Source organism: Poecilia formosa, unplaced genomic scaffold, assembly GCF_000485575.1.
Source record: "Poecilia formosa unplaced genomic scaffold, Poecilia_formosa-5.1.2 Scaffold199, whole genome shotgun sequence".
Classification (NCBI taxonomy): Eukaryota; Metazoa; Chordata; class Actinopteri; order Cyprinodontiformes; family Poeciliidae; genus Poecilia; species Poecilia formosa.
Window position 1 is genome coordinate 514,272 of NW_006800138.1, and position 21,669 is coordinate 535,940.

The following is a 21,669-nucleotide window of genomic DNA, read 5'->3' on the forward strand; positions in this document are numbered from 1 at the left end:
AGGGGGCGCTATTCTGTCCAGCAGCACCACCTTACATTTACTTTGAACCACCAAAAGCCAGTTTTATTCCTTAAATTAGAATACATGGAATAATCATATGTTAGTTATTTCTAGAAATTTGCATTTTGTTCATGAATGTAATATTTTTTTAAATTTCATTCCATTTTCTATAAAGCCCACTCACACAATAAAATAAAACAACAAAAAAGCTTGTTAAATAATTTATTCATAATACAAAGTCTTGTTTTTCCTTCCTATATTCTTCCTGGAAGCAATAATACTTTTTTTTTTTTAGATCAACATAATTAAAGATGCTGCAGTTTTCTGTCCCGCTGCATAATGAGGTAAAACTCAAACTCTTCTGAATGAAAACAAAGAAAAGATGTTAAAAGAAATGGTTTGTTTCCTTCTTTTTACAGTGATTATTTACAGCAAGTATTTTCTGCCTGCTCTTCTCTGCATGAAGAGTTGAATAAAAGGTTGAGAAAACGGATTAAAAACGTAAACAGCGGGTCAAATAGCCAAGGAAGGGAGAGAGACATGAAGTTTGAGCCAACATAACTTATCCAGTATAAAATATATACAATCTCACTTCAGTCATCCCAAGCAGACAACCCCCCTACACTCCCAAAAACAAAAAGCATAATAACTCTTTTGCTTTTTTAGCACAGCAGATTTACCCTGGTTAAAGTGAGCTTCAGAACCTCACAGGCCCGTTTACACCATGCGTCTGGGATCCGGATCAGCACGGAGGCGGCGTGGCGAAACAAAATGAAAAACAGCTCATAACAGATGGGTACTGCTGCTTAAAGCAGAAAAATGTTACTTTAAAGCAACAGAAATGAGAAATAAATCTTAAATTGGAAAAGTTTAGGTTATTATTGAGACTTTTCCTGGTTGATACCAATTTTTAAAAGACATTTTTAGCAAAATAATCCCCGTTTACGCAATAAAGTGTACATCCCTAACCCTAAATTTGATTTATAATAAACTGAAAAAAGTGCATCAAAGTGCAAGTTGTTGGTTGATGTGTTAATGTGCCAACAACAAAAAGTAGCAATTCTTAGTTTTAACGCATTTAGCAAATCATTGAATCAGAGCCAATCAATGAAAAATCGGCTGATTCCGATTCCTGGACTGCTGATTAGTGCATTTCTAGTTGGGGAAAATGCTTTGATGCATAAATAACGATGATATTTCTGTTTTATGTTGGATTGAAAACTAAGAAAAAAGTCTGAATACCATTAATTTTCTCTTTTTTAATGTGTTTTAGTTCTGTATCGACCAGGAAAAGTCTGATTGGTGCATCTCTAATAATAATAATAAAAAAAAAACTCCTGAAGTACCCTGAAACTTTGGGTTATTAATGTTGAATAAATGAGCTGATCCAGATTTAATATTGTGTTTAAATTTGCCGCCGCTGTTAAAACTCCCACTTGGCAAGTTTCTTCCTCAGTTTTACTGTCCTCTGGACCGACAGAAACTTGGCCTCAGTTTTTTTTTCTCCTTCAAGTTCAGCTCGGACGAGGAGTTCTGGAGCGCCTCGTGTCCAGTTTAGATGAAGCCCCCCTCTGGCAATTTTCTCTGCCCGAGCAAAATGAAACAAAAAAATAATAATAAATTGCGCTTCCCATCGGACGCAGGTTGCTATATCAGGTGGGAGCTGCGTGGGACGGGTCTCCGGCGCCGGACCCCGCTGCTCTGTCCATCACAAGGTGTCCGAGCTGTTACTGCAGGGGCTGATCAGCGCCAGGTTGGTGGTGGCCTTGTGCTTCTTCAACAGTCTCGTGATTTTCTCGTCGTCGGAGTTGGGGTCCAGCGGCTTGTTGTACTCGTCGTCCTCCTCGTTGTCCGAGCTCTCCTTCATCTTCTCCGTCTCAGAGTCGTGCTTCTTCTTGGCTGAGGCCATCTCCGCGGCGTGCCTCTTCCTCCACTTGGTCCTCCGGTTCTGGAACCAAACCTGAGGCACGGGGCAGGAAAAAAAAAAAATCTAATAAATGAAGCAAATATTTACCTATGCTCTGTTACAGTGGCTGTGAATTTTAATTAATTTTTAAAAAGACATAATTCTGTTTACCTTTACTTGACTCTCGGTCATTCCTAGGGAGTATGCCAGCCGGGCTCGCTCGGGTCCAGCCAGGTATTTGGTCTGCTCGAAGGTTTTCTCCAGAGCAAAAATCTGCTGTCCAGAAAACGTCGGCCTGGAGTGTTTCTTCTTGCCGTCTTTGTCCACCATGAGGTTAGCCTGAGCTGCAGAGCACAAGAGAGAAACATGGAGGGGGAAATAAATTCAGAAAACTCCTTTAATTTGTGCTGTCTCAACAAAAATATTTTCCAGATTGTGCCATATATGTATTAATTTAAAAATATATATGCATATTTTTAAAAATAATTGTGATTTAAGCTTCATCCCTGTCGGCTTTGTTAGAGTGAAAAACGCAGCAAAAAGTCATTAGAGAAACTTAAAAACCCATCAATGGACACCTTTAGGAAATGAATAAATATATAAAACTATCTATTTAAAATTAAAACGTTATTTAAATCACCTCCACTGCATTTCAATTAGTAGTTAAAATAGCCCACCTTTAGTTTGAAATAAAACTTTTTTTTTTTTTACAGTTAATATATACCATTTAATTGCATGTTACACTGCTTTTGCCTATTGTTGTTCTGTTTTTAAGCCTTTTGTTGTAAAGCGTTTTGCACAAATAAAATAAAAAATCCACTTGTTCTAATTTGTGCGGGTAATTGCAATTAAACCTGGATAAATCCGACAAATTAAATGTTATAATAATTTGGGTGATCGAGGACTTTCTAAGGTTGTTTAGTAAAATGTGTATAAACGCTACAATATTTTAGACACAAAATAATAGTCGATAACTCAAAATAAAACTAATTTACTCAACGTTGAAAAAAATGACAAAATATTTCAGGCTAAGATAGAAAATCTGATATATACAATTTATCAGAAAACCTAAATTTACTGAAATTATAACTAATAAGTAAACACCACGCACGCAAATGAAATAATTTTTAAAAAGTGATTTAATGAAGGATCCTTACATGGACACGGAACCCGCGGGTCCCTCCACGGGGCCCCCTGCATCACCCCGGGCCAGAAGATGGGCGCCCTGCCGGGCAGCTCGGCCAGCGGCTTCGGGTACCGGGACACCGCGGGGCTGAAGTACATCCCGGCCGCTGTGGTCGCCGCCAGCCCGTTTATCCGCGGGAAGCCGGACAGCAGCTGCCCGGCGGTGGTGATGGGTCTCCCCAGAATGTCGCTTATTCCGTGCGGGGTTCCCCCGGAGATCTGCGAGCTGAGGTTGGACAGCGAGGGCGCCTTGAAGCCCGCCGGGCTCTGCTGCAGCGCGTACGGGAACAGCGACGTCTTCATCTCGGTCATGTTGTGCAGCGCCGCCAGCGGGGTGCTGCCCAGAACGAACGCACTCTGCCGGTTAGCGTCCATCTGCCCGACCGCTAACATTTGTAAACATTAACCACCGAACTCACTTCAGTGGAAATAAACGAGTTAAAGATATATATTTTTTATTTTTAAAAAAGGCGGTTTTGTCGCTTTTCCTCCCAAAGTATCCTGAATGTCGAAGGAAGGAAGAGTCGGGAAAACTTCTTCTCTCCTGGGAAGTTCAGACCCGGATGAAACCCCCCCTGAAAGTGTCTCTCCGTGTTTGTTTAGGTCGCAGTCCGCCGCAGGAATCCTCGCCAAAGTCAGCCGGTTCGATGATGTTTTTAGTGGTTTTGATGGGAACCATTAAAGAGTCTCCTTTTCATCCCATAAATTGACTCCCTCTCTGCTAGAAGGGAAGCGGGAGTCACTGATAACATCACAGCCACCTGCAGGCGCTCCATTCTGATTGGATATCGCTGAGTGATACTGCGTTCTGATTGGAGGATAAGGAACCGCCGCTGATACGTCTTACCCTAATGCTGTGTTCACGTACTGTCGGAAATATAATATTTATTGTTGACTGCATTTGTTTTTGCAGTGATTAATCAGTTAAGAGCCTGAAAATGATCCCCCCTTCTTTCCTCCTTTGTCAGTATTTCCTTGCATTTATCCTCTCGTAAGTTATTGCTGCTTATTAAATACACTTATATTAAAAAAAATCACAAACGCAATCTTTTCAAAATCTCTAGCCACCTGTTTCAAGATAAGACGGGTAATGTAATCAATATTGACATATGAGGATGCATAATCAGAGGTTTCTGCATGCTTTGTTAATTATGGATCCTATTTAGATAATTGTAATAATAATTAAAAAGAAAACTTATGATCATTTGATTCGTATTTTTAAATGCAAAATATGAAATTAAGATGCAATCTCGTCTAGAGCACAAATAAAAATGTTACATTGTTTCATAAAAACAAGGGCAAAATGGAACAAGAAAAAGTCTAATTTTCTGGCGCTGCCCCCCGTGACGTCACTGCCCACCAGGAGACCAGGCTCACATGCAATTACTTAAAGCAGCCATTCTTTATATACTTAATCTTGTCTAAATTATAAAAATGGGGCATGGGCATTCATTTTAAGGGTTCTAGTTTATATTTGTGTTTTTAGGTGAAAATATTTGTGGCCATCTTTAAGGCGTACAGAACAAACAGGGCCTCCTACAGATATAGGTGACAAGGCAGCAGAATTAGGATAGGTAAAAATTGGATTATAACTCATCTCTGTTCCTGTGATTTTTTAAAATTGTTATTCTGAACATAAAAAACTAATTTAAGTTACTGATACATTTTGAGACAAAAAAAACTGCAAATGACTCAGTTTTCAATCACACCTAACATTAATAAATACCTCAAATTATATCTGTAGATATTGGTAATTATTTGTTTTTGCTACAGGTGTCTAAAACTGCTTTGAAATAATCAAACTCAATATCTTTTATGACTTTTTCACCATTTATTGATGATGCAAAACATTGTCAATTAAAAAAATATCTGGAAGAATTTTAGCTTGTATATCTTATATAAATCATATCACCAACAATAACGCTTTCAATTGTAAAGTATAAATATTTAGTAATAGAAAACATAATGCCTGGATTATTTTGAATATAATCCAGGCATAATGTTTTTCATTTTGAATAGCTAAATTGAAACATATTCACGAAGATTTTTTTTAGCTTATCTAAAATTGTGCAGAAAGTGGACTACATGAAAAATTAAAACCAGAGGCCGAATGTTGTTTAAGAATGTGATCAGGCATAGCATTATGAGCACCTGATAAATAACAGCTCTGAAGGTTTTCTGTAGAATCTGGCGCCAGAAAGTTAGCAGCAGATCTTTTAATGTTGTGAATGACAGGAGTTCGTACAACATGTCCCACAGAGGCTTGATCAGATTGAAGTCGGATGCCAAGCTAATACCTGAAACTTGTAGAACCATTTTCCTGTTTCTAAAGCATCGACTTTGAGGACATCTCCATTTACTCCCTAAGATATTCAGGCACTAGCAGCTGCCATGATGAATCATCTTTCTTTAGTTCAGCTGTCATTGGTCATAATGTTATGCATGCATATGTTACAACAGCTTGCCATACTTTGCTCAGCAGAGTGTGTCTCAGTACTTTTCCATGCATCTGATGGTGATGATTGTGCAACAAGTGTTCCTGTAGGGATCTTTGTTGAGGTTTGAGGTGGAAGATCTTTGGTGATTCAGCCAAAACGTTTCCACACTCCGTTTTTCTCATAATGACAGCAGCTCTAATGAAGCCTTTCTTTATTACATTAGCACTTCGAGAGAAGGGTGTGACACATCTATTTAGCATAATTTTAAGTATATCACATAATGACAAATAAAATCCAAACTGGGGGATTTTAGGTGAGGTGTTCTGTGGCGCAGCGTGTTCCAGGTCACTGCCAAGTGAGAAAGTTTACCTCTAATAAGACAAAAAGAAAAATAATCCCATATTTATATTGTAATCTTCTGTGAATGAATGAAGGATATTAAAATTTGGCCTAAACTCTGTTGTTATCAATTTCAATATGATTGCTTTAAGTTTTCTTGATATTAAAGGTTAAGTTCTTCTGTGCAAAAACTGAAATTAAAGATGCTGGTGGTCTATTTTTCTTTCCACTAATAAATACACACCAGGTATAAGAAGACAGATGAGAAATGAAGTATGAATTTTCATGCATTTTCCAAGAGCTTACTAAAGGAGAATAAAGCCCTGCTAATTCATGTTTGTGTGCATTTACGCTGATGACATCTCAAAAAGCTCAATCATGAAGTTCCACAGAGATTTATAAAATGTGGCAAAAAATGTTTCTATAATTTTCCTGTCTTTTCATTTTTACAGTTATGATATTTTCCTGGGGTTACAAAGAACGCAAAAAATAAATAACTAAATAAATAAAATAAAAATAAAAATAAACCGAATGAGCAATTAGAGACATGCAGATACAAACAAAAACGGAAAAAACAGAAAATTGTCATAATAAAAATAACTCTAATTAGTTGTCTTATGTGATGTCATGAAAGGTGTGCATAAAATCTTGCTGGGAGGAAAAATTTTATCTTGATTAAACACACATTTCAAACAGAAAAGCAAAAAACCACAGAGAAACTGTGTTGTTATGTGGATGACAATTTATATCTAAAATGAGTTTGACTTATTTTATAGCAAAGTCTGGCGAGCTGCTTTAAACTTGAAGATGGTGTGAGAAAAGTGATGTTGGAGGAGACCGTGAACGCATCATCAGCTGCAGTCTATTGAGAGCTTCAGCGGTCCTGGTGATGAGCTCTCTCATGTGGAGTTCGTTTCTTCCACAGCAAAGAATATTTACGTTTTTACAAGAAACATTATAAGCAATTTAAAAACGAACTCGAAGACAGTTGTTAAGAAAACTCCATCATTGGCTTTAAAGTTGATTTTGTTTTCAGATTTAGAAGACGCTGTCTAAATTTCTTTTCCCCTTTAAATTCAGTTAGACTTTTATTTATACAGATGAGTTAAAAACAAACATTTTAATTCTTATTCTAGTTTTCACCAGAACTGCGCATAAAACTTGCAAAGTCTTTTATTTAGTCCTAATTTTAGTGTTCAAAACAAACATGTGATGCTTTTACTTCTGAGTCGGGCTGCGCTGCAGAGAAAGCGCGGCTCCACTCATCACCCTGAGTGCTGTAATATTTTATGGAGATGTGAGGAGCTTGAGAGAGTGAAATATGGCACCGTTAGTGTTTAAAAGGCTCCGGCAAAAAAAAAAAAAAAAAAAAAAGTTAAGAAGAAATTTACTTATTTGCTGATTGTTTTCTAAAATAGCAAAAAAAAAAAAAAAAAAATGCACCTTGCGTCTGATTTGCTCACCGCGGAGGGATTGTGGGTTTTAAGAGGTTTTCAACGCGACGTGATTCACAATTTTGACTGTATTTCTTCAAGCTTTCAGGAGATGCAGCAGACGCGCGTTTTCCAATCCTGTAAATGGCCTTCTATTTCTAATTTATCCTCCTGTATTTTCCTCTGATTGTGTGCCTTTATTTTATTATCCTATTTGAAGGTCTTTCTGAAATGATCACATATCGGAGGAAAATAAATATCTATAAATATGTGACAGAAGCGCTGCTCAGCCGCCGTAGCAGGTTAAATGTGGGGCAGATATGGTTCTCATCCGGAGGAAGATCAATGACAGAAAAATTGGTACCCCAACACCCCCCCTCCGCCCCCCTCCCTCTCGCACCTCATCTGCAGCCAGAGATGAAGCTGCCAGGCTGGTGATCACTGCAAATGTAACAATTTAACTCCATGGAGGAGTTGGATCTATCAGAAACCTGCAGGTAACTTCAAATTTAAACTCGATTTTATTGTTTTGTATGAACGAAAAATTATTAACTAATAAGAGAAACGGGGAAACTAATCAAATAGTAAGAGGAAAAAATATATTTGTTAACATAATAATAATAATATTAATAATAATAATAATAATAATAATAATAATAATAATCATACTTTTATTAGTATTATCATAAGTCTCGATGTCATAAAGGTCCATATAAATATGCGTTTATTTTTTTAATAGACTCACAGAGACTAACGGGCTGTTTGGTCCAAATTATTCAGAGGTCTGGTGCGTTTACTTCCCGTCTCTCTGTGAGTTTGTCCTCACTAATGTGGTAAAACATTTTAAATATGAGGAAAAGTTCAGAAAACTTTGGTGTCGCGAAAAAAAGAAAAGAGAAGTCAAACGTACAACGTGTTGCCATAAGAAAGTCTTACCGACCGACTTGAGGGGGAAAAAATCAACAGGCGCTTTGATAGTTTGATCAATGGCGCCCTCTGGTGGGAACAATCTGAAACAGCTCAAAGTTATGCCCGTGCTGTATTTCATCACTATTTAGGGCAATTTGTCTTTTCGTTATTCACTGGAATAAAGTTATTTTATTTAAAAATAAATAAATAAATAAATAAATAAATAAATAGTGATAAAAACTTTTAGAATTGTAATGAAATATTTTATTTGTGAAATAAAATACATTTTTCTTATTCAAATCACTTATTTTGATCTCACAAAGAGGAAAAAGCCATAAGTGACTCTTTGGGTCTTCCAAAATGGCTCTTTTGAACTCTGAGTAAAAACTATAAAGAAAAAACTAATATAACAAGAAATGCAGCAATGTTTCACTTTTTTCATGAAAAAATACATTTTCAAAAAAGAATGACACTAAAAAAAGCCAGATTTTCTTAAAGACATATTTTTTTATCAGAAATCTGTAAGAAAATATATAAATAACATTGTGTTTTTTTTTTTAAAGAAATAGCAACAAATTTCCAATATTATGATATTTTTCAAAGACCATGTGCTTTTTTCACTCAGGTAACATTTGCGGCTCATAACGAGTTTTAATTAGGTAGAATTAGGGATTATAAAAGTTACACAGACCTGCTTTAAATAAAATCTGGTGCAACCAACCAAAATAAAAAAAGTCCACATTTCTGTAACAATTTAATCTAAGTATAAATCCAGCTGTTTGGTGAAGGCCTCAGAGGTTTATTAGTGAACAGTGGTGAAGAAACAGCTTCATGGGAACAAGGCAACAAGGAGAATGATGTGGAGATGTTAAAGATAAATTCACGTATAATATAATAAAACAAGCCTTGAACATCTCACAGAGCTCCACTCAGAACATCATAAACAAATGGAAAGATATGGCACAACTGTAAGCCTTCCAGGACATATTCATGTGTTAGAGTGGCCAAGTCAAAGTCCAGACTTAAATACAACTGAACATTTGGAAATGTGATAATCACAGACTTCTTTACAAATAACTTGAGCTTTTTTGCAACAGAATCAGAGTAGAAATGTCAAATGTATGAGATACACTCTCTCTCTCTCTTTCTCTCTCTCTCTCTGTTTCTCTCTCTCTCTTTCTCTTTCTCTCTCTCTCTTTCACTCTCTCACTCTCTCTCTCTCTCTCTTTGTCTTTCTCTCTCTCTCTCTCTCTCTCTCTCTCTCTCTCTCTCTCTCTCTCTTCCTCTGCAATAAAACTCAAACCATCATCATTCACCTCCAGAATATTCCCAAATTGGAAATATTCTGTCTAGAAGTGATGCTGAAAAACTCGTCCCTGCGTTTGTTACTTCCAGGCTGGACTTTTGTAAATCCTCACTAGCAGGAAGTCTACTAAATGCAGTTAAAAGCCTTCAACTGATCCAACACGCACGTTTTGATGGGAAATTAAAAAGAGAGATCATATTTCTCCCATTTTTTATTGGCTCTACTTTTAAGACTGTAACTTTCCTTTTTGTAAAGCAGCTTATGGTCAGACTAGCCTAAGTTTTCCTGAGCTATCTTGGTAGTTATGCTGCCAGTAGGCTTGGCTAATGGAGGACAAACTGACCACTTTCTTCTTCTAATACTCTCCAATTTGCATTATTTATGGTTACTTCAACTGTTAACTTTATATATTCTTTCAGTTTTTTACTCCATAGAAGCTACACCTGGTCTGGTGTTCAGTTTAGCTGTGGTGTGTTACTGGAGGAGGGACTGCTGGTTTCTTGAGATAGAAACTTTTTATTTGACTTAATGCACTGATTGATAACTAGGATCAGCTGGAATGTATGTGTGATGAAACTTGACATGAATTTAAAATAAATAAAATTTTTCTGAAGTGCCTCTACATGACGTGTCGTGATTTGGCGCGATGTGAATAAACTGAGTGCTTTAACCTGTGAAAACACTAGATGGCGCCGTGCAACCAGAACACAAGCAGGAAACTGAGCAGGTTCAGATGAACTCATCAGATCACCGATCAATACAGACTGATCAGCTGAATCACTTTGCAGTAGAAACACAAACACATTAAGCCTAACATGTTCCTGTTACATTAAAGTCAATTTATTTTATGTTCAATAAATCATAATATTATTGAAAAGTTCATTTATCATGAAGTGGAACACTTTACAAAGTTAATTGGACACAGATGGATATTTGGAAGCCTTTATATCTGTTTACAGTTAATGAAAACATTTAAAATTAAAATATTACATCAGACCAATAATAATAATAGTAATAATAATGAAAAGCTGCAGATTTTAGAGGCGGTTGAAGGTGGTGACTTTGGATGTTTGGGTTAAATGGTTGAACAGGTCAAGTTAACTAATGTCAAAAATGGCGTTGTTACTCTAGAAAACCTTTTTTCTCTTGCAGTACTAAATACATTCCAGAAGAATTCATAAAAATCTGAAATATTTGGCACCATTTTCAAAGTTGAAGAAGTTGAATGAGGATCTCAATTAAAACCAGGATGATTCAACAAAACAGAAACTCTTTAGATGAACAAATGAATTTTTTTTATTTATTTCTTTGCTGTACATATGAATGATTTAATTTGCTTGCAGCAGTTCTCATTTAGGTCAACAACATGCAACGCCTGCTCTGGATTCGATGCAAAAGGTCAGTGTGTTCATCCAAAGCTCCTCACGTTGCTAGTTTGACTCCTTCAGGCGCTTCAAATTTCTCCCGCTCAGACTATGAAGTCTGCTGGAATCGGTCTCCAGAGGACACTGGGTGGGTTTTACTCTGAGACATTGAACCTCGATGCTAACCCCAGCAAAGACTGTAGAGTCAGATGTCTGTATTGTCATTTTCCCTCCTTTATGTGACCATATGAAGCTGCATCAGACCATGGAGCAATAACCTGGAGGACCAGAGGGAAATGAATGCGCTGGGTGCTGCAGTGCAGCTGTGATGCTGGAAAGCTTGGAGAAACATTATTTCTGGCTCCATCCTGGGGTTTACTTTGCTCCGTCAAAGCCGGGATGAAACACAGACCCTAAAGATTTTGAAGAATTGGCCACCTCCTCTGTGGCCCTGCAAGCATGAGCAGGTTTAGACAGAAACAGACAACCTTGAAGAAAAAGAAGCATTTAAATGTCATCTTAAGAAAACGACAAATACTGAAGACAAAACAGTTTCCCTGATTTCTTAGCTTTTCATTAGGGATTCTGCTGACACAAATAGATATTCATCATGCTGGTATTTCTGTTTCTAACTATTTGCTTTTGCAATTTGACCTTTGCCCCCTAAGTCTCAGATGAACCATCTGGTGTGATCTTTAGTCACATGGTTGCTTTGAATCACCATCATTTCCTTTGACTTCCACACTGAGATCCAAAACCAAACTGGACAAGAATCCCTTTGTTGCTTTGACTGTGAACTTATTGGACTCTAATATGAATGTCGTGACTGTGTGAAGGTCGCTGCAGCGCTCAACGTCCAGAGCGATGTAAATGTGACCCGATTGGCTCACATCCTGCTTGCCATCGGGCCCCGACACATCCGCAGACATCTGTCTGTTCTTCCTCTGGCGTTGGTGAGAAAGATCTTTTAAAATAAATCGTTGAGTAAGAGTGCTATAATTTTATGTCAGTGAAAGAGGATTAAACAAGAATGATTTAGCTGCTAAATATTATTGAATTGTTGTTGTCGGAAGATATTCAGTTTGTTGTGCTATTTATAGCGAGAAACAGTGATATGAAACCCAACAATTCATTCTTGACTTCTAGATTTGGACTGATAGAATGAGCTGAGCAATCTATTTCCTGCAGATTTAATGTCTACTATCGTTCATGTTTGGTGTTGAATGGAGAACCCAAGTGCAGCTCAGCCTATGCTGGAAAGCAAAGTCTTTAATCAGATTAAATAAGAAAAAAGAAACTGATGGAAAACACCAACTTGTAGACCACCATGTTTCCATTATTTCCAAAATATGAAATTCTTCTGTTATCTTTTCTTGCATTTTTAAGCTGTACTTCAAACTTCTAGTTTACAAAACACTTTGCTACAATCACCTGATGAGCTGCATCGACTCCCATTCCTCCCAAAAACGTAACGTTGAAGCTTCAGGGAGACGAAGTGACACAACATTGAAGCGGTTCACACTTTTGCAGGTGTTTGTAAAGCATCTGATCTCAACAACCCACGAAGGAAAGCACCAGACAGACACAGAGCTCCTCCAAGAACAGCTCTATTCAAGCTGCTCCAGATGGAAACACCTGCCGATGATCGGCTGACGAGTGAAAGATCCTTAAATTCCTCCTTCACTTCGCTCTGAGATCCGCTGGCCTCAGGCGCCTTCCTCAGACGCTCCGAGGCCCTGAAAGAAACCATTTATTTGATTTCCTGCATGGCTCAACTCTGAAAATAAAGAAACACCTGCTGAGATTTCACAACCACTCAGACACTCGACCGTAACAGCTATCATCATCATCAGAGCAGAGGGGTAACAGGAGATGGTAGCATGTTTCACAAGCGCTGACACCTTGGTGGAGATGTAAACAGAACGTACAGGTGCGCCTCAGTGAATGTTCCTGAAAGGTCTTTTTATCTTAAATGTACTTTAAAAAAGGTCCAACCAAGGACTGAGCCTGTAAATTAGTCTGTGGCTACAAAACATTTGCTTTGTTTTTATCATGTAACATTTCTTGCTGTGCTGGGGTTGGTGAAATAAACTTGTACTGAATTGAAAGTAGATTCATTAAGCACAGAGATGTTTTGTGGAGGATTATTTTTTTAATTTTGGTTAACCTTTATTTCACCAGACAAATCTCATTGAGATTAAAAATGGCAAGAAAAATCTGGTAAAAAAAAAGTCAGCTTTTCTTGAAACTGAAAATTCAAATAAAAATAATAGTGTTATGTCAATAATATGATCTACGCAATAAAGGGAAGACTGCTTAATTGATAGCTAGAATGGTAAAGCTCTTCCATCTGCAAAGAAGCTGAGTTTTTTTTATTAAAAAAAAATCCTTTATTTAACCAGGTAAAACCCGTTGAGATCCAGATCTCATTTTCAAGAGGGACCTGTGCAGAAATCTGCAACATACAACAACCTGGATACACAAAAGTGAAACAAATTAAAACATATGGACAAATAATGTATCCAATCAAATGTATGAGAAGTTGAGTGGAAGGAAAAAGTAGCCGCTTTGTCAGAGTGTGGACTGAGTCTGCTTGGAGTCCAGTGTGAAGTTTAAAGTCAGTGACGGTTTTCGGTTCCATGTCATCTGCTGATTCATCGTCGTCGTCATCATCATCATCATCATCATCATCATCATCATCATCATCATCATCATCATCATCATCATTCTTCACTTTGCTGATAAGCTTCATGGAGAAGTTGACTTTATGTTTCCAGCAGGACTTGGTACCGGTCCGCTCTGCTAAAGGTGCCAGGTCATGGTGTGACTGGTCAGCAAAACGACACCAGAACCAACAAGCCTCAGACTGAGAGCAACCTGGGCTTTCTGAACTCCTCACCATGGCAACAGACTGATGGCCTCCATGCCATGCTGCATTGGTTCAGTAAGTCATGCAAAAGAAACTCCAGCCAATTAGCAGTCAGTGGATCAAGCTTTCTGTACTAAAATTCTGCTTGTATAATTGTGAGAGAATTTTTTATTTTTTTTTCATCTGCTGTAAACCATATCACTCAAAATCAGTGGTGAACAAAGCAGAATGCTTTGATTTGAGATCTGATTAATTTAAAGAAATAAACATTTTTATGGTATTCTATTTCACTGACCACCTCAAGTATGCAAATTTAATACAAACAAATAAGCAGGGTTGTTCATGACTGAAAAGTCGTTTTAAATTCGTAATAGATTCAGTAAATCTGCTGACTATGAGGAACTCGATGCTGTGCATGAAGGAGGAGGCAGTGCTGATAATTCCTATCACTCTGCTACATATTTCTATTATTGAAGGTTAATCTTAGATTCCTCTGACAGGTTTTAGGCGACACTTTGTTGACCTCTTGTCTGTTAAGGAATAAGCTCAATATATTTTATTTTCAGACTCTCACACCTGTTTGCATCCTCAGTGTGTCTGCAGCCAAGACTTGCAGTTCCTCCACTTCTTCTCCCCCCCGTTGTGGTCATTGTATTTTACCAATGTTGCATTTTATCCTCTATTTCTTGTGGATACTTGTCAAGGTTTCCCCTAGAAAACCTGCTAAGCCTGGATGGTAAGTGGCGTTAGGGACATCCACCAGCGGTCCAAAGTGTTTTTGTGTTAAAAAAATGCTAAAAGTTACAAAAATGGAGAGGTACAAAGCAGGCATCACAGTTTAATGTGTCAGCTACAAACCCAGCTGAATCTGTCTTTACTGTCATGGTTACTGGCGTATAAAAACCTTATTTAAAATAAACAAAAGATAATTAGCCGATGATTAGCCTGGTGGTGGGGCAAGTAAAGTCTGGTGGCCCGCCAGGATTATGATACACTGGAAGAAAACCTGCTTCTGTCTTGTGAGCTGAAAAGCAACCAAATCAAAGGAAAAACACAGAAAAAGTTGTAGTACACCAAAAACTATTACTTGAGTCAATTTCAAAAAGATTTTAAGAAAGTCTGGATGACTTAAAGCTTCTGCAAACCTCTGTAGACAAACATGGTTCTCATGTCACTATGTCCCAAAGGAGTCAACAGAGAGTACTTTTGTTGAAATTAAATTTTTGGACACAGTTAAGAGTACCGAACTGGACTCCTGAGGATTAACAGTTGCAACTATAAAGAGTTGGACAGTAAATCTGAATCATATTAACAGTAAAGCTGAACAGATGAGACACATGCACTTCAAAAACGGTCGGAGCGCTGGAGAGAAAGAAAAGAAACAACAAATCTGAAGGGATTCGACTGCTGACGGCGTCAGAGGAAGATTAAAAGTTCTTGATTGAACTGGATGGAAGTGATTAGGACCAACACTGAAAGGTTCCTACAGCTGTGAGGCAGGAATGATTTAGTCACAACAGCCAAATGATAGCAGTTCCCCTCCCTCTGTGCTCCCCTGCAGTGTCTGGATTGAAGGTGTTTTGATGTAACTTCATTCGCCTGCTGAGAGTTGGAAATTAGATATCTGTCGATTGTGAAAGATTAACCTTTTCCTAAAATGTTATTGCCTTGGAAAAAATGTGGTTTAGAATTATCTGAAAGTTCATTTGTCAGTGATTTCCAGCAAATGATGTCTGTGTCCTTTTGGTGCGACAGTTTGAAACTCAACGGGAAAGAAAAACACTGCTTGTCTGGTGGGGATTTCATTGATGTAGACGGACATAGAGCATAGCTGGTCGATAAAAAGAGACCTTAAGAGCATCCAGGGAATTGAGTTGTACATGTACAGTAGGAAAGGACGGCATGTGGCGCCCATGAAGCTGCTCTCATAACCACACACTGCAAAAATACTAAATCTCATCAAGTATTCTTGGTTTAATGCACTTGAAAGAAGATGAGATGAACTTCAGCAAGATATAGGAACTTTTTTTAAGTACATTATTCCTTAATATTGATGAAAAGGCAGTAGTTCCACAGTATTCAACTGCAGATTATTTCAGTTATAATAATCTGTGGAATAATTAGAATCTTTACCAAGAATTTTTGGTCTAGTTTCTAGTGCAAATATCTCAATGCACTTGAAACAAGACAAAACAGTAACACTTTATTTGAAAGGGTGTTACTAACACGACTCCGTCATTAACATGAAGGAGACGTCATGGATGTTTAGAACAGATGTCATGAAGTGTCATTCAGTTAATAATCACACTTTTAATTCAAAGTTACTGTAAAAGTGACATAATTAGCCAAATGACACTTCATGACTTCAGTCAAAACAGTCACCTGTTTTCACAAGTTACAAGTAACTTTTCAGCAAAAATATTGGCGCTTGTTTTAAGTCAATAATTGCTGATGAAAAAGTACTAGCTCCACTAGCAGATTATTTCATTCATGACAAAACATTTCCCCCATGTTATAGGTGAAATAATCTACCAACAGAGTGAGTATTTTTTATCCTATATTAAGGAAATATTGACTTAAAACAAGCTCCTATTTCTTGCAGAACAGTTACTTGTAAGTTAGTTTTGTCTCATTTGCACAAGATATTTGCACTAGAAGTAAATACTTAGTAAGATTTTGTGTTTTTGTTGTGTAATCTGCACAGAGATTAATGCCAGGGTTTCCGTTAGGCAGATATCAAGGGTACAGTCTGGGTCGTAAAGCCGGGTGCGCGCAGGGTCAGACTGATTGATTGCTCCGACACCCAGAGTTCGCCGCTGCTGGTGTTCTCCCACCTCTGATGCTGCTCGAAGGTCTCGGCAGCCGCCTCACTTTGGACTTAAAAAAAAAGAAGAAAATTCATAAAAAAACCCCGAAACTCTATGCGGACATTTGTCAAGGAGGGTCTGTTGATGTCAGCTCTCCTTGGCTGCCTGTCGGTCCGCCGTGGCTGGCTGTTATTGATGACAAAGCAAATAAAAAGTGAGAGAATTAGAAGCACATGAAGCATAAGGAGTTCATCCAGATGAAGACAAATGAGCGGCCGGCAGCGACAGCGCTGGCTTCTCTGAGATTTTAGGCCAGGATTTACAGTCTTCCAGTTACTGTAAAAATCTTCTGACTGTGAATACAAACATAAAGTCTGTATGCTCGCCTCTCAGGTCGCAGGTGTTTCATATTTCCCATTAGCCACTTGGATTTCAGGATGACAACTTTTTTCAAGATTTCTGAGTCTTTTAAACCAATTATTCCTATAAAATGTTGCTTATTTTTTACGACTTGGATGAACTTTATGTCACATCACGTTTTCAACTTTGATCATACAACTTTAAAGTGATAATATGTAGCAAAATCAGATGCCAAAACTGAAACTGAGGACTTTGCTATTTGCGAATCTCACACCTGTCATCAACAGGAAGGAGATGAAGATTTGTGATGTGGTTTAGCGGCTTAGCAGTTTAGCGGTTTAGTGGTTTAGCACTTAGTGTCTGCTAAATGTCTTTTTATTTATTTAGCAGTTTAGCCTTAGCTTCAGTTATTTTTTAAACTTCTGCTGAACCCCTAAGCACACAATTGATTCTTGTTTAGCGAACATAACTTTTTAACTAGCTGTGCCCACCACTGGAAATACGTAACTGCTGCCAATTTTAGTGCAGACATGTATTCTCCATTACAACCACTGTCCACATGTGGCTTCATAATTAATACAGTAAGCAGAACTAAATTGTTTAATTATTGTTTTTAAATGGGATTTAAAGGTTTCAGTAATTACTTGTCCTCTGGGGAGAGGGGTTACTGTAGTTGCCCCTCAGGAGGGCAGAGCAACATTTTTCCCCGTTGTGTTGGACAACTCATTTGCTCCCTAATGGAGATGAACTGGTTGAAGCGTTCAGCAGCAGAGTAAAGAGCAGAAGGCCGCCTCTCATCACTGCTCCGTTTCATTACATCCATTGCTGAACGTCAGAAAACCTGACAGGATTGTTGAAAATTGCTGCCAAGGTAGAAACGTCATGTCAGGGTTCAAATGAAGACATACGGTCGTGGTAAGAAGGAAAGCACACACTGGTTCATTTCTACAGTTTCACATATAAAAACTGTTTATTTAAATCTAGCCTCGAGTGCACAAAGGCACAAAAAGGTTTTCTTTAAGGTAAAATCAGAAGAGCTTTGTGCTCATGATTTGCAAACATTATATCATTTAATGTGCCAGAAAAAAGTATATAGAATTGGAAGGAAAATGTGAGTTTTCTATATTTTTTCTCAAATAAAAATAGCTGTCAGATAGATGACATTACATTTGACTCAAGTCCTGCATAAACTCATAACTCTTCCACTCTTCTGTCGTCGTGTTTGTTGTGAAAAATCGTTTATAATAAGAAGTTTGATTTACTTGGAGAAGGATAAATTCCACTTATTGATGTTTAAAAAACAAAAAAACAAAACTGACAGTATTGTCAGAATTATTTTTTACTCTTTGTATTGAATGCCAATAAGTTTAAAAATATCACAAAATGTAATTTATGGCCTTCCAGATATAAATTACACTTCTTTAACTTTTCAAATGGGTAGTTTTTCAGTGTTTTTGGGGCTGTGATTGTTGCACAAAGAAGTTATAGTTTCTTTTAAGTCACTTTTATCATTAAGAGAATCGTATCACAAGATATTGTGATAAAAATGTTCAGTCCTTATTCCCTGGAGGTGACAGTTTCTGCTTTTGAAGAAGCGGTTTCACTTTCTATTTTTACACTTTCTATTTTTAATCCTGTTTAATCAACATGAGCACTCTGTATTTTTTATTATTTTGGGAAGATTATTGTTATTATCTCCTCACCAAAAGAATTAAAAAAGAGGGTGCAATTTTCTTTCACTTTGACTGTATAAAAAAGCCTTTTTCAACTGAATTGAATATATAATTATGAGTTGTGGGGTCTTGTCAACATGTTTTTATTTAATACTTTTACAAATAAATTCTACAAATTAGCACATTTTATGCAGACTTTTTCTGTTAGTCATGGTTAGTTTATTAGGAGCTTTCTGAGTAGAATAATGGTTTGGAAATGATAACAACCCCTTTCAAGGACACAAACCTGTTCTCAATGTTCTCATTAGCTTTGAGCTCCTGATGATCTCAAATTGTGTGGTCTCACTGAGAATGAAGAGAAAATTTCAGAATGGGAGGATTGTTCGTAAGTGTGGAGCGAAATGAGGCCAGAACCACATCCATCATGTCTGATGGGTAAATCTCTAATCATAAAAATGGCTACAAAATAAGGCATTGTTCAGAGACACGGACCACGCAACCATTCAAACTAATTTCTAGCCTCAGCTGCAGAACTGATTGGGAGAGTAAAGGTAGGATGAGATTGTGACCAAACGGTGACCGGGCTTCCTTTCAGTCTCTTTCTGTGGCTTTTGGTGTCAGTAAGCCTTTCAGAGCTGAGAGAAAAGTAAGAAAAAGACTTCAGCTGCAGTATTTTAATAGGAATATGCTCAACTTTATCAGCGAATACATACATAATAACTTAATAAAATACAGAGTCAGGAAGAAACAAAGCCTTGTTAGTTTCCATCAAAGATCCAGAACATGCTGTAATCTTTAAAAGTTCTGCTTATCCATCAAAATCAGAACTAGAAATTCATGTCAGTCAGCAAATGAATGCAAGGACATTCACAACTGTCTAAGCATTTATCTCTAACCTACATTCATAGTGCAAAACAATAATAAGTAGCAAACTAAAAGTCCTAGATGTCAAAAATCACTTCACTCTCTTAAATAAAAGAAATATTAAACATTTGATATACAGTTGAAGACGGATATTTACATACACTGAATAAAAAGACAAAAAACATTTTTTTTCTGATCAAGTACATATTTCTTAAATCCATGAAAACACTGTGTATGACCAGTTAACTCAGCTGGTCAGACCCTGGTGCTATTAACACCAAGGTCATGGGTTCAATCCCCATACAGGCCAATTAAAATCTAAAGTCTTAAGAAAATCAACACATAAAAAATGTCTGGAAAATCAAATATTACACATAATTATTTTGAAGAACATGAACACTTTTCTTAAATTTTCAGTTATGATCAAGTTCGTATTTCTTAAATCCATGGAAAGTGACTAGTGTGTATGGCCTGTTAGCTCAGCTGGTCAGAGCGTGGTCCTAATAACGCCAAGGTCCTGGGTTCAATCCCCATACTGGCCAATTCATGTCTAGTGTCTTAAGAAAATCAACTATTATACATATTGATTTTGAAAAACAGTAGAACATGAACACTTTCCTTAAATTTTCATTGAGATCAAGTACGAATTTCTTGCATCCATGGAAGCTCAACAGTGTGTACGGATGGTTAGCTCAGCTTGTAAGAGCGTGGTGCTTGTACAACTGAGGTCATGGCTTCAATGTCCCGGCAGGGCAAATACAATCTAGTCTTTCAGACAATCAAAACTTCAAAATAATAAATGGCTCTGAAATAAAATCAACACTTCAAAAACTGCTGGGAAATAAAATCAACACTTCAAAAACAGTAACTGCTGAAAAACAAACTATTATGCATGTTGATTTTGAAAAACATTACAATATGAGCATTTTCTGAAATTTTCGTTAAGGTCAACTATGCATTTCTTAAATCCATGGAAAGTGAACAGTGTGTATGGCCTGTTAGCTCAGCTGATCAGAGTGTGGTGCTAATAACACCAAGGTCATGGGTTCAAAACCCATGCAGGCCAATTAAAAACTAAAGTCTTAATAAAATCAATGCATTAAAAAATTTCTGAAAAATCAAATATTATACATATTCATTTCAAAAAACAGTAGAACATGAACAATTTTCTTAAATTTTCAGTTGTGATCAAGTTCGTATTTCTTAAATCCATGGAAAGTAAACAATGTGTATGGCCTGTTAGCTCAGCTGGTCAGAGCGTTGTGCTAATAAAGCCAAGGTCATGGGTTCAATCCCCATACTGGCCAATTCAAATCTAGTGTCTTAAGAAAATCAACTATTATACATATTGATTTTGAAAAACAGTAGAACATGAACACTTTTCTTAAATTTTCAGTTATGATCAAGTTCGTATTTCTTAAATCCATGGAAAGTGAACAGTGTGTATGGCCTGTTAGCTCACCTGGTCAGAGCGTGGTGCTAATAACGCCAAGGTCATGGGTTCAAACCCCATACAGGCCAATTAAAAACTAAAGTCTTAATAAAATCAACACATAAAAAATTTCTGGAAAATCAAATATTATACATATTCATTTCAAAAAACATTAGAACATGAACACTTTTCTTAAATTTTCAGTTATAATCAAGTTCGTATTTCTTAAATCCATGGAAAGTGAACAGTGTGTATGGCCTGTTAGCTCACCTGGTCAGAGCATGGTGCTAATAACACCAAGGTCATGGGTTCAAACCCCACACAGGCCAATTAAAAACTAAAGTCTTAATAAAATCAACACATTAAAAAATTTCTGGAAAATCAAATATTATACATATTTCAAAAAAGATTAGAACATGAACAATTTTCTTAAATTTTCAGTTATGATCAAGTTCGTATTTCTTAAATCCATGGAACGTGAACAGTGTGTATGGCCTGTTAGCTCACCTGGTCAGAGCGTGGTGCTAATAACGCCAAGGTCATGGGTTCAAACCTCATAAGGGTGAATTAAAAACTACTGTCTTAATAAAATCAACACATTAGAAAATCAAATATTATACATATAGATGTTGTAGAACATGAGCACTTTTCTTAATTTTTCTTTAAGATCATGTAATTTTTCCTTATATCCATGGAAACTGAACAGTATGTATGGCCTGTTAGCTCAGCTGGTCAGAGCGTGGTGCTAATAACGCCAAGGTCATGGGTTCAAACCTCATAAGGG

The 21,669-nt window shown here is 37.1% G+C and overlaps 1 protein-coding gene, 2 long non-coding RNA genes and 1 other non-coding gene across 4 annotated transcripts; 1 reads left to right on the forward strand and 3 right to left on the reverse strand.

Annotated features, from left to right (window-relative positions):
- Window positions 1–389: 389 nt before the first annotated feature.
- On the reverse strand, window positions 390–20,083 carry LOC107837995 (uncharacterized). Its single transcript, XR_001664050.1, has 3 exons — window positions 20,068–20,083; window positions 19,854–19,857; window positions 390–1,503 (listed from the first exon to the last, which is right to left on the reverse strand). It is a non-coding gene; the product is annotated as an uncharacterized LOC107837995 (long non-coding RNA).
- Window positions 1,505–3,800, reverse strand: LOC103148157 (homeobox protein Nkx-6.2-like). Its single transcript, XM_007566794.2, has 3 exons — window positions 3,064–3,800; window positions 2,078–2,250; window positions 1,505–1,960 (listed from the first exon to the last, which is right to left on the reverse strand). The coding sequence occupies exons 1-3, from the start codon at window positions 3,482–3,484 to the stop codon at window positions 1,709–1,711; spliced, it is 846 nt and encodes a 281-aa protein (XP_007566856.1). The 5' UTR covers window positions 3,485–3,800; the 3' UTR covers window positions 1,505–1,708.
- Window positions 10,789–12,502, reverse strand: LOC103148158 (uncharacterized). Its single transcript, XR_477325.2, has 2 exons — window positions 12,312–12,502; window positions 10,789–11,368 (listed from the first exon to the last, which is right to left on the reverse strand). It is a non-coding gene; the product is annotated as an uncharacterized LOC103148158 (long non-coding RNA).
- An 817-nt stretch (window positions 20,084–20,900) lies between the features above and the next one.
- Window positions 20,901–20,974, forward strand: trnai-aau (transfer RNA isoleucine (anticodon AAU)). The gene has a single exon. It is a non-coding gene; the product is annotated as a tRNA-Ile (tRNA).
- Window positions 20,975–21,669: the final 695 nt, after the last annotated feature.

Excerpts from the sequence above, each read along its gene's own strand:
- LOC103148157 (XM_007566794.2), bottom strand. The coding sequence starts at position 3,484 with ATGTTAGCGGTCGGGCAGATGGACGCTAACCGGCAGAGTGCGTTCGTT. Across the intron at positions 2,251-3,063 it reads CCCGCGGGTTCCGTGTCCAT|CTCAGGCTAACCTCATGGTG; the intron begins GTAAGGATCCTT and ends TGTGCTCTGCAG. Across the intron at positions 1,961-2,077 it reads TGACCGAGAGTCAAGTAAAG|GTTTGGTTCCAGAACCGGAG; the intron begins GTAAACAGAATT and ends CCCGTGCCTCAG.